Raw genomic sequence first — 13,391 nt, forward strand, 5'->3', positions numbered from 1 at the left:
TGCGACTTCGGTCATCTGTTACTTGTCAGGTGTCGCCACACGGCACGGGCAAGATTATATGTTTTTTATAATGTCTTTTTTTTCAACAGGTCGATATAGAGACATATCAAAACGTCCACCGCAGCCGCTACCTCTTGACATATACGATGTAGTAGGTTAGTACATATATAATTCTACTATTCAATTATAACTTTCGAGAGGCATACTAAATTAATTATTATGTTACCTATCGGCTTATTTACGTAACGGTTTGATAACAGTAGCACCGCGATAATCGCCGCGTCGTGTGTCGAGGAATGCTGCTCATGAATATGAGCCTCTAGCATGGTTTGAAATTAGTCGAGTTCCTCGTCAAACAGTTACGTGAGTAAGCCGATAACATAATAATTAATCATTTTACTATTCAATTATTATTATTTTTTTTTTATTGGGATAATCCGACTTCTTATTGGGGCAAGATGTGTGGAAACGGTCACATAGTTTCACAGCTAGCTATTACATCTCCGTAGCATAGTTACATAGCACATCTCTGGTGGAAAAGCACCCTGAATTGTATGTTTATTTTTTTTGTTGGACGCGCCGGTAAACTAGCAGACATATCGCCTGATGGTAAGCAATCACCGCCACCCATGGACACTTGGAAACACCAGGCGTAACAAGTGCGTTGCCGGCCTTTTGGGGGGTTTTTTTTTATGTTTATTTACATTTGTTCTCCACGGACTCTTGGTCCGTGCCCTTGTCATACAATTTGTACCCCTTTGCCTTTTGGGGGTTAGGAATTTAAGGGTTGTTGGGGAATCGGGGATTGGGAGGATCGGATAAGCGGTAGTTGAGCCTCCGATAACCTCACTCACACAACGAAACACAACGCAAGCGAATACACATCGGTTTTGGGTGAGGTCGAGGTATCACTCCGGTCGAGCCGGCCCATTCGTGGAAGCATGGCTCTCTCACACTTGCTTGCTTAAGTCCACACGATGTTTTTCATATGAAAATTGAAATGAGAAAAAGTTAAATTTATTCTTATATCCAGCAGATGAGCCAGTACGTTTTTTTTTTTTTTTTGAGGGGGAAAATCATCCAATGACTTCTCCCGCCTTGGGTGAGGCGGGAGGGAGTGTCAGACTCTTACTGACTAAAAACCACCCCGTTCCTTTTCCTGCTTTGAGCCGGAGCCCCGGTAACCTTTTACGTTGTCCGCAGCTCCGGAAGATGAGCCAGAACTGGGGTTCACAAACAGAGCTTTTAACATGGCCGATGAAAGGACTAGCCCTAATGTTGCTAGGAAGCTACCAAGAGGTAAGTACCTATAATTTAGTAATCTCATCGCCCTATTCAGAGTCATTTAATGGTTATTTAACTAACGCCCAAATACTGAAACGCTACTCAATTTTAAGTTGTACTTAAATATCGTGCTATCTCTGTCATTTACAAAGAATTTGCAGGGACAGAACTATTCTTGAGCGAGTCTTAAAATTGAATCTTTAGCAGTCGTTTAAGAACAAAATCGTTACTAAGGAATAGTTTAAGTAACCATTAAATGTCTCTGATTAACTGCCACACTCAGAGTCATTTAATGCTTACTTAAACTATTCTTTAATAACGATTTTGTATGGAAAACAATTGCTAAGGATTGGGTTAAGTAACCATTAAATGACTCTGAGTGTGCGAGTTAATCAGTTACTAATTTTATAAATGTAAAAGTTTGAGAGTTTGTCTGTATGTTCGTTACTTTATCACGTCAAAATGGCTGAAAGGATCGGGACCGTGACAGTGACCATACCAGTTTAAAAACGTATATCTATTCTTAATTATTTTGCAGGTCCACCTCATCGTCGCCTTCGCCCTGCCCCTAATGTGGTTAGGAAGCCGCCTAAAGGTAACTATAAGACATTTATTACACTTAAAGGACTCACATACAAAGTATTTTTGCTATTTAAAGTTCCTTAAGAAAACGAATATCCTCCGACCAGGCGAGTTGATCGTGCCTGGCAGGCTTTCTGCCCAACTGTTGTTCGTTGGGATTTTCTATCCATGTTTATTCGCATATAAACTTTATATGTGCGATGTAGGATTTATGACGCCATCCGTTGATTTGTTTGTCGATCGTCTATGTGCGACTTCTATCATCTGTCACTTGTCATGTGTCGCCACAGTTAATCATCCAGCTATACATAACCAGTATGTAATGGTCTCGCCTTATACAACGTGTAACAAAAAGGGGGTATACATATCAAGTGCACGGTTTCTAGATAACATAACAAACGATACGGGAAGGGTTTTTTATACTAATGTTTTCATGGTACCAAGTTATGAATTTTTCAAATCGCGCCGACGCGCGAATCAAAATTAGATAGACAGGAACTAGGCGATCAGATTGACAGAAGAAATGTTTCGTAATATTAGCGAGTGATCCCTGTAGTGTTGTGACACGTTTGTATGATTTGAAATCAAGAACTGTGCGATACCAAGTATTTGGTACTAATTTTTTTTAAACGTATTTTGAGCTGAAACTTTGTGTAGAGATTCTATTCAACCTGTATACATCAGGGCTTCTTGATGTATATGGGTATTTTGTTACACGTTGTATAATCTTTCCGTTGATTCATAGGTCAGATTATACTGGCACTGTATAGGTTTTGTGTCAAAACCTTTCATACACAAGTCTGACTTGCTTTTGATCTTTTTGACCTGTTTTTTTTTTCAGCCCTTCCTTGCGATTCTTTTGGACAAGATCCCAATGGGGCTGATAAAAGGATAGCCCCTGATGTCCCGAGGAAGCAGTCACATGGTAAATATTTTAAATATCAAATGATAAATGATATTTATTTTGCAAATAGGTTATAAAATAACACTTTTACACGTCAATCTCTTAAATAACTAGATGAGGCCGGCATTTCCTATCCGACTACTCTGAGAAGAAATGCCGAAACAAACTCAGAGGTCATAGTCTCTTTTAAAGTCCAGACAAAATCAATTAAAGATGTCGGAGAACCGTGCAAGTTGATTCTGTAGTGGTTTTTTGAGGAAAGAACCACAACAGTTTGAGCGGACCTGTTCAGATGGCAGCACGCATGTGTCAGTTTACAATCAGCTCAGCTGACGGTATAAAAACTGAATGAAATTCGTAAACTGTTTGATTCCCTTTCTTTCTCAAGCCTACTCGTTGGTCGAGTGATCGCTAATGCGTCTGCCGGACAAGGGGTCTTGGGTTCGATTCTCGGGTCGGACAAAGTATTGCTGGGCTTTTTTCGGTTTTTCGAAAATTTCTCAGTAGTAGCACGGACTTCTGATTCATCTGTGTTTGGTTACTAAACACAGATGAATCAGATATTTACCTCAGTAACACCTGGATCTAAGCCAACCAGCCGCACGTCCGCCTCCTAGCTTGTCCGGAAGCCAGACTCTCATTATTAATACCCGACCAAGTATGGTCATCCGCAGCTTACGCCATATGAATCAGTATTATACGCCGGACACTTCTTATTTATTTATTTATAATCATACTAACATAGTTATAACGAATATGTCGGAGATAGGAGATCTCTCACTTTCGATATGTCGGTGAAAGGAGAATCTCACTACTCATGTCAGGAATACTTGTGGGCGTTATGACGAAGGTAGCAGTAAAATAATAAAGTCTTCGATATGGAACTATTGTTTAATTCTGTACATTGCACTGTTACTTTACTTAAGCTACTGATGGGGCCGGCATTTCCTACCGACTACTCTGAGAAGAAATGCCGAAACAAACTCAGAGGTCTCAGTCACTCTCAAAGTGCAAACATGGTTACAAAGTACATGAAAGATAATTAACTGTTACAATATCAAACTAACAGGTTACAGACTAGGTATACAGTTGAAACACACGACGGTTCAATATTCGACCGCACTGGTCGGCTGCTGCACGAGAAGTGATCGACACGCCGCTCAGCCGATGAATCCTTGACTCCGTCGAGCGCCGAGGGTGGACGCCTGTGTTTCAATTCTACCCTCGATCCCGACACGGCCATCCTGCTTGCACACGTCCTCGTGTGACAACTCATCTGTGACAGAAAATTACACGCAAAGTATCATATAGCTCGGTCATTCCTGACCACATTCCACACACAATTACAAAAGCATCAAACTGTTAGGTTCACGCATCACAGCCGTTCTTATCAACAAAAATTACAAACTACTCAGTACAACTCTAGAAACTCCCGAGTAAGACATCTAGTGCGCCCCGGCTCTCTAGCCGACCAGCAATCACATTGCTGACTTCCATCACATGGCCCCTAGCATGCCCTTACTCGAGTCCACGAGCAAGTCACCTAGTGCCCCGGCTCTCAAGCCGACCAGCAATCACATTGCTGACATCCATCACATGGATCTCCCGTACGTCACCACCTGGTAACCACGCAACTACCAACAATGGCCCCTGGCATGCCCTTACTCGAGTCCACGAGCAATGCACCCAGTGCCCCGGCTCTCAAGCCGACCAGCAATCACATTGCTGACATCCATCACATGGATCTCCCGTGCGTCACCACCTGGTAACCACGCAACTACCAACAATGGCCCCTGGCATGCCCTTACTCGAGTCCACGAGCAATGCACCCAGTGCCCCGGCTCTCAAGCCGACCGGCGAACACAAAACGAACACATACAACCGCCGACCCCCGTCAGAGCCAAACTCGTATCGCGCACCGAACGGACTCTCGAGGCGACACTCGGAGATTCCGTTTGCGACCGGGTTGCGAATACGTGACCGCTACTGAGGTGATCGAACACAAACATACCGAACACAGACAGCCGCCGACCCCCGTCAGAGCCAAACTCGTACCGCGCACCGAACGGACTCTCGAGGCGACACTCGGAGATTCCGTTTGTGACCGGGTTGCGAATACGCGACCGCTACTGAGGTGATCGGACACAAACATACCGAATAGAGACAGCACAAACACATAATGGCTTCTAGAGTCCCCTTACCCGAGTTTCTACCGAGCTTCATTAACTTCATCAAAACCAATCTCGGCTGATGCGTGACCTTCTAAAACTTGAACCATCATCCTCATAAAAATGTTACTTAACTCGTTACTATGTATCGAAACAAATCAATATCAAAACCAGTGAAACTGATATTTCACAAACATAGTTACTCGCAAAATAATGATTCTACCAAGTAACTCAAAGCATTCAAGCTTTACAAGTGATCACGGCTACGCACAGTTCTCGTACCATACAGTTATTCTGTCTCACGTGAACCCCACATGGGAACACCGAGTCTCTGCTAGACTCCTTGGTTTGCACTGAAACCCTCATTAACAAACATCTTTTAAACTACGATCACCTTGCAAACTCAAACACAGGTTCTACTACCTTCAACTACTCTAATAATCTACCCTCTAAGGTATCTGCTATTTGAACTACTTTATCTGAATTATGTCAGTTTAACTTTAATTCGTCGGCATACCGTACCTACGTGTACGTGAATGTGTGTACATGATGTAAGTGTGAGTATGTACTTGTGAGTAAAGACCCAACAGCCATGTTCCTCACGGGTGCGGTCTCAATGCGAGTTTGTGCAGACCCATCACCACACGGTTCTCATGTGTGCGGTCCGAGTGTGAGTGTGTGCATAGAGCCATCGCCTCATGTTCCTCATGAGCGCGGTCCAGTGTGTACACTGACCATCGCCTCATGCTCTTCATGAGCGCGGTCCATTGTGCCAGACCCATCTCCACATGTTACTCATGCGGTGCGGTCCACAGTGTCGAGTGTTTAGGGCATGAGTGTGAATGATGAGTGTTGAGTACAAGTAGTAACGATGTGTATAGGAAATTCTACCTCTTACATTTCACAAAATTCTCGAGGAACCTGGTGATCAGATATCCTCCTCGTCCTTATTCGTCAGAACTGTACTGTAACTATTCAATTCAGATGCACAATCAAAATAAAATGCCGAACTACCGCTTAAACAACCAGTCTACCCACAGTTACAACTACAATACTCATAATGGTAAAAAGGTAACAAATGTCGGTAACACCTTTTAAAATAATTTTCAATGTACCTACACTATTCAAATTAGATGCAATATCAAAATGAAATGTCGCGTCTCGTTACTCCGCGGTTTTCTTTACTAGGCAAAACCAAACTTGACAGACTACATTTAGAATAACTACCTAACAGTCTATCAGAGTACTAAAATGTACCTTCGGAAACATATCTTACGTCTAAGTACCCTCAATCAAAATATAATTAAATGATTAGTAATCAACATCGATTGCTTCAAGGTTACCACATCATAGGCACTCGCAAGGACTCCCAAGTCACTTCAAGTCAGCTACGACTTGTGTTATGGACTCGAGTGTAATGATAAGCATTGTAATGATAAGCACTGTAATGATAAGCATTCACAGTGCAGTAAAATAAATCAGAATCTTTGTTCCCTAGACTTACTACCTACAATTAAAACTAAATATAACACACTAAACCCAAAAATTAGATCACGGCAAACCGATCATGAGTTTGCCCAGGACTTCAGAAGACAATTCGCATCTAACTTCAATCGCGAATCGCTAAGTGAGCATCTTTTAACCCTGCTTTGTTAAGAACTAACCTTCTCAATGTTCTGTACCACGCTACACCGCAAGCGCATATTTAAATCTACCTCACGTCGCGGAAGTCAAATTTCCAACTAAACAAAATCAAAGATTATTTGAGATATCACGTAACCTAACAATATACAACACAGAATAACATTACCCAAAAGACGCCATTCTAATGACTCTTCAACTGATCTCGGTTCTCAAACATCACGACTAAGTTTTTATTATGACTACCCGACAAAAGTAAAATAATACTTCTGATCGCAAAATCAACAATCCTAAACAGGAAACGCTGACTCATTTTCATCCTATAAAGTATTTGGTATCAGAATCATAATAAAAGGAACAAGGTCACCTGAATATTCCCGATGATGCAGTGTCCAACTGCAGACATCAATACGCTTCTCACCATACGCCGCGCTTACGCTGCGTCACCTGGCCCGCTGTCGCTGCCGCCGCGTCCCCAGGTCTGCTGCCGTCGCCGCGTTCCCTGGTCCGCTACAGTCGCCGCGTCTCCTGGTCCGCTGCCGTCGCCGTGTCCCTGGCCTGCTGCCGCTGCCACCGCCGCCGTTGCTCGTGTACCGGATGACGATGTACTGCGCTTGCCTTGCATCGCAGTTTTTTTTTGTTGGGGTCGAATGCAAGTAGTTCTCGATGAATCAGCTCCGATGATTTCAACATCTTCAATCGTCCGGGTCCATCCCACTTCTGATGTCGGAGATAGGAGATCTCTCACTTTCGATATGTCGGTGAAAGGAGAATCTCACTACTCATGTCAGGAATACTTGTGGGCGTTATGACGAAGGTAGCAGTAAAATAATAAAGTCTTCGATATGGAACTATTGTTTAATTCTGTACATTGCACTGTTACTTTACTTAAGCTACTGATGGGGCCGGCATTTCCTACCGACTACTCTGAGAAGAAATGCCGAAACAAACTCAGAGGTCTCAGTCACTCTCAAAGTGCAAACATGGTTACAAAGTACATGAAAGATAATTAACTGTTACAATATCAAACTAACAGGTTACAGACTAGGTATACAGTTGAAACACACGACGGTTCAATATTCGACCGCACTGGTCGGCTGCTGCACGAGAAGTGATCGACACGCCGCTCAGCCGATGAATCCTTGACTCCGTCGAGCGCCGAGGGTGGACGCCTGTGTTTCAATTCTACCCTCGATCCCGACAAATACATATTTTTTTTTGAAGAGGACAACTCATCTCCTTTCGGTTTAATTATAATTTATATTGAAGTATCAAAGGGAAAATGCGAAATCGACTACTTTGTTCCGGAAAATGGCAAACGGACACGCCATATGAATCAGAAGAACAATCTTCAAAAAAAAAAATTTTTTTTTAAATCTGCAATTATTTAAAAAATATTATTTGTCCTAGTAACTGATATAGCTAAACTATACTAAAAAAAATATTACATGCCGTTTTGTTAGTTTCAAAAATACTCCCATAGACATCGAAAATGTTGTCTCTGAGGAACTACCCACATACATTCTAAATTCATTGAAATAAGGTTCATTAGAACTTAATTTGTATTAAAATCCTTGGCCATGCCATGCCGTGACGTGCCGGTGGTGGGCGCCAGTACTTAGGCCCCGGCCTAATTATTCTTAAAATTAAATAATTTCAAATATTTTATTTCAGAACTGTTTCCTGGATCTCCATCGAAGGAAATGAGACTACGAGCTTTAAAACCAACGAACTTGAACCAAGGTAAACGCCCACGCCCGTACCCGTGCCCACGACCGCGTCCAAAAGCTAAGGCACCCCAAGAATTAAACACTTTAGGTATGAGCTTCAAATAATACTAGTCCCTACATTGTATAAAACAAAGTCGCTTTTTGTGGTCATATGTCCCTTTGTATGCTTAAATCTTTAAAACTTACGCTACGGATTTTGATGCGGTATTTTTTAATAGATAGAGTGATTCAAGATGAAGTTTTAATAATATGTATAATACATGTATATAAGTATGTATAATACATGCATAATATATCACCATTGCAACCATAGGTACGAAGATTGGGCGGGTTGCAAATATTATATATAAAAAAAAAACGTCTATCATTCAAACAATTGATTTTGATGAAAAATGGTTTTAGGAACCATAATGTCTTTTTTAATGTCCTTTCCATAGACATTAGACAACCATCACGGATAGGTTAGTTTAAAAAAAATGTTTGATGTGTTGCAGTGACCGCGCGTTCTCCGCCATCTATCTCGAAAACGGTTAACCGTATAAAAAAATTGACAAAAGGGTCAATATACAAGTATATACAAAATTACAGCTGGGTATCTCGCATTCCGAGATTCTTACCTAATTTAAGCTTATTTGACTGAACTGTCGAAATTACAATCTTCAAATTCATAATTCCCTAAAAGGCTGGTAACACAAATATAACTCTTCTGGAGTAGTAAGATCTCATGCTTAATTTATTGACGTAGATAATTATTTCAATCAAAACTAGCTTCTGCCAGTGGCGTCGCTCGCGTTTCTCGTGGGATAAAAGTAGTCTATATGTTATACCAGACCATATACGTGATTGTACTCATGATTACAAATAACTTTCTCACAGAAACTTTTTTGTATACTCACTAGTTTTATTTTTATCACAACAACAAAACAACAAAATTTCGCGCGCCTACGCATGATCAGCTGTTAGCAGCGAGGCGCCCGCGCCCACTGAAGACTATTAGGTATTTTTGATCTTTACGCGCGCGTACTAATGAAATTTTGTTGTTTTCTTATTGTGATAAAAATAAAACTAATAAGTATACAATATAAGTTTCTTTGGGAAAGTTGTTTGTAATCATATGTACAATCACGTGTTTAAATATCGTTCACTAATTACCAGTCACCCTATATACATTATGTTTTTGTATGAGTAACATAATATTATTACCGTAACAGTTTTCCGGGAATTTTGAAAACTAGTCATCATATTTAACGTACTTATATTCAGTAAAATAATAATTATACGGTGTAAGAGAAAAAATATGTGGTCATCCAATTAGTTAGGTACATATTATGTTATCGGCTTACTTACGTAACTAAGAACGCGAGAAACGAACGAGGAACGGGACCAGTTTCAAGATTTTCAACCCATGCATTTTGTTTTTTTTTCTGAGGGCGGAAAGTCATCCAATGACTTCTCCCGCCTTGGGCGAGGCAGCAGGGAGTGTCAGACTCTTACTGACTAAAAACCGCCGCGTTCTTACTTCTGCCCTTCGAGCCGGATCCCCGGTAAACCCACTAGGTAGTCCGCAGTTCAAGCCATGCTTTTTTTTTCTTTTTGAGGGGGAAAATCATCCAATGACTTCTCCCGCCTTGGGCAAGGCGAGAGGGAGTGTCAGACTCTTACTGACTAAAAACCACCCCGTTCCTACTCCTGCTTTTCGACCCGGAGCTCCGGTAAACTCGCTAGGTAGTCCGCAGTTCAAGCCATGCTAGAGCCTCGTATTCATGAGCAGCATTCCGCGATACATGACGCGGCGATTGTCGATCGAGTTCCTCGTTAAACAGTTACGTGAGTAAGCCGATAATTTGACTGCACGGTTGGTGCGGTGGCTGGGCAACTGGCTGCCGTGCAACGGGTAGCGGGTTCGATTCCCGCACGGAGCAACTCTTTGTGTGATCCACAAATTGTTGTTTCGGGTCTGGGTGTCATGTTGTATGTGAACTTGTATGTTTGTAAACGCACCCACGACACAGGAGAAAATCCTAGTGTGGGGCAACGTTTTATTAAAAAAAAAAGATAACATATTAATTAATTTTGTTTGTTTTACGAAAGTTATAACAAAAGGTCATTAAATTGTTGGAAATGTATTCCTCCTATTGTCAGTGTCATAACCGTGAGTGTGGTGTCATAACAATGACTGAGTGAGTCACACAGATGATGTTTACATTGAATAAGGATGATGACGGGGTATGAACATTATAAATCTATTTAGTCAGTCAGTTAGGTAATGAAATAATATTAAACACGTATTTTTTATTTTGTCATATAAGACAACAATATTTAGATAAAACGAATCAAAGTTTAAGAGTTGGGGCAAATACGTCATTTCTACGTATAAAATGTAGGTACCTAGAAGTGACGAAGTTAGTGCCAGTGGGTCTTTTCACTCTGTGGGTCTTTTGACACAGTGCCCTTTTGACCTAGTGGGTCTTTTGACACAGTGCCCTTTTGACCTAGTGGGTCTTTTGACCCAGTTATCTCTTGACATAGTGGGTCTTTTGACCCAGTTATCTCTTGACCTAGTGGGTCTTTTGAGCCAGTTATCTCTTGACCTAGTGGGTCTTTTGAGCCAGTTATCTCTTGACCTAGTGGGTCTTTTGAGCCAGTTATCTCTTGACCTAGTGGGTCTTTTGAGCCAGTTATCTCTTGACCTAGTGGGTCTTTTGAGCCAGTTATCTATCTCTTGACCTAGTGGGTCTTTTGAGCCAGTTATCTCTTGACCTAGTGGGTCTTTTGAGCCAGTTATCTCTTGACCTAGTGGGTCTTTTGAGCCAGTTATCTCTTGACCTAGTGGGTCTTTTGAGCCAGTAGTGTCTTTTGAGCCCGTTATCTCTTGACCTAGTGGGTCTTTTGAGCCAGTTGTCTATTAACCTAGTGGGTCTTTTGACCTAGTGGTCTTGTGAATCACATCTTTTGTGGTCTTTTAGAAACTAAGAAGCGAGACTATTTTGAATAGCCAGTCAAATCAATATCCTATTTATTTAAACCTGTCTTCATGAACACTGACGTTTTAACTTATATGTATTATATTTTTTTACAGAACAACGATTGACATGGGAAGATGATTGGCAGTATGAAAAGTTGGATCCGATGCAAAAATATTTATGACCAGTGACTCCCGCGGCTTCACCCGCTCAGGGGCCTTAGTCTGCTATTACAATTGTGTCAGAATGGTCGATCACTGAGCAGTGCGAGAGGGACGGAGCTATGTAGGTTGTATAGCTCTGTCCCTCGCACCTCGCACAGCTCGTTTGCCTTCCATTCCATAAAAAATCTTAACGTTTTATAACATAGGGGCCATCCATAAATTATGTCACACAAATTTCATGATTTCACAATTGGTCACATTTGTGAGACCTCCCCCTCCCTAATGTGACGTCACATTTCATATTTTTAGATCTAGAAATAATGATTTAATTAAAACAGCATTTCCGAAATGTGTTTTATTTCAATTACTATTATTATTTTTTTTGTAAAATTAACATGACATGAGTTTTTCGATAATAGTTCCAAGTTCGTGTTAAAAGAGTTTGTTTTTTCTGTAAAAAACGTTGCCCCACATTAGGATTTTCTCCTGTGTCGTGGGTGCGTTTACAAACATACAAGTTCACATACACATGACACCCAGACCCGAAACAACAATTTGTGGATCACACAAAGAGTTCGAGAGGAATCGAACCCGCTAGCCCGGCAGCCAGTTGCCCAGCCAACGCACAAACCGTGCAGTTTGATTATAATAATTGAAATGTGACGTCACAACATTTAGGACCCCTCCCACCCCCTTGTCACATAAAGTCACACTTCGTCCACCCCTCCCTCCCCCTTAACGTGTGACGTAATTAATGGATGGCCCCATATAGCTATTCACGACAAATGGACTATTTCAACACAAATATTATCATTACATTCAATCCAGTAGTTCCTGAGATTAGCGTATTCAAATAGGTAAACAAACTATTCAGTTTTATTAATACATATAGTAAGTCATAATCAATTAGATATCTACACCGTAGGCCGCATCATCACTTACCATCAGGTGAGATAGCGGCCAAACGTCGACACATTAGATGTAAAAAAAAAATAAAAAAAAATAAGGCTCATTTTAATAACATGCCTTAGTAGTTGTAGGTCATGTTATAAAACTGCCACCAGTCCTGAAGATGCCCGCATCGTACGCACCAGACGCATCGCACGCAACGGATTTTATTTTGTCTTGTATAGAAACTCATACAACTGCGTCCACTGATCCGCATCGTACGCACCAGACGCATCGCACGCAACGGATTTTATTTTGTCTTGTATAGAAACTCATACATTTCAATGGACTATTTCATTGAAATGTTACAATTTGAGGGCCGAATAATGTCCACTGATTTTTAGAGGACGCAAATTTTATTTTGTCATGTATAGAAACTCAATTCAAGCTATAACTTGAAGTTTTTGAGGGTCGAATAATGCATTGTTTTCGGCCGCCATCTTGGAAAAAGGGATGGAAACACTTTTTTTGCTATATCTCGGAAACTATGCATCGTAATAAAAATTGAGTGGAAAATTGAATAGCCGGAAAAAATGCATCGTAATATGGCGGCCGAGGGACAAGGGTGGCGACCCCACAAACTTCAAGTTTAGCTTCTATTGACCCCCCCTACATGTTCAAAAAATAAAATTGCGTCCTCTAAAAAATGTAAAGCTCATGTAACATTTCAATGGACTACAACTGCGTTTACTGATCCGCATCGTACGGACCGCATCATCGGCAATGCCTACATGTGATGCGTACCGATGACGTCATACGGAATGCTGATGCCAAAAATCCGAGTGAAAGTGACATCGGTAATCCGATTGCTCCAATAGGCGAATGCTGCCGAACAGAGAACGCAGCCAATCCATTTGATACGATCCGTCCGATGCGTACGATGCGGACCTGTGGACACTTACCAATAATAGTTTCCTATATGTGAGGAGTGACTTAATATGAGATTATTAGCGTTATTATATTTAACTTTAATGGTGTAATATTTAGTATGTAATTATAATTATTAT

At 41.2% G+C, this 13,391-nt stretch overlaps 1 protein-coding gene and 2 long non-coding RNA genes across 8 annotated transcripts in view; 2 read left to right on the top strand and 1 right to left on the bottom strand.

Moving 5' to 3' along the window:
* The window catches only part of LOC126912031 (uncharacterized), a 129,663-nt gene that overhangs the window by 96,127 nt on the left and 20,145 nt on the right, over positions 1–13,391 (top strand). The gene's annotated exons all lie outside the window — the stretch shown is intronic.
* The window catches only part of LOC118280349 (uncharacterized), a 180,825-nt gene that overhangs the window by 15,293 nt on the left and 152,141 nt on the right, over positions 1–13,391 (top strand). For 2 of the 6 annotated variants that reach the window (XM_050702081.1, XM_050702083.1), the window contains 6 exons: positions 90–155; positions 1,204–1,299; positions 1,823–1,879; positions 2,708–2,791; positions 8,254–8,397; positions 11,389–11,675. In XM_050702081.1, the coding sequence (XP_050558038.1) occupies positions 90–155; positions 1,204–1,299; positions 1,823–1,879; positions 2,708–2,791; positions 8,254–8,397; positions 11,389–11,456 (515 nt within the window). In that variant the 3' untranslated portion in view covers positions 11,457–11,675. Of the gene's footprint in view, positions 1–89; positions 156–1,203; positions 1,300–1,822; positions 1,880–2,707; positions 2,792–8,253; positions 8,398–11,388; positions 11,676–13,391 lie in introns of those variants that run through there. The other 4 variants (XM_050702085.1, XM_050702084.1, XM_050702082.1 and 1 more) reach the window with 4 other exon arrangements.
* LOC126912026 (uncharacterized) lies at positions 3,648–7,940 on the bottom strand. The gene is made up of 2 exons (XR_007706639.1): positions 4,457–7,940; positions 3,648–4,313 (listed from the first exon to the last, which is right to left on the bottom strand). It is a non-coding gene; the product is annotated as an uncharacterized LOC126912026 (long non-coding RNA).

This window comes from Spodoptera frugiperda, chromosome 21, assembly GCF_023101765.2.
Source record: "Spodoptera frugiperda isolate SF20-4 chromosome 21, AGI-APGP_CSIRO_Sfru_2.0, whole genome shotgun sequence".
Classification (NCBI taxonomy): Eukaryota; Metazoa; Arthropoda; class Insecta; order Lepidoptera; family Noctuidae; genus Spodoptera; species Spodoptera frugiperda.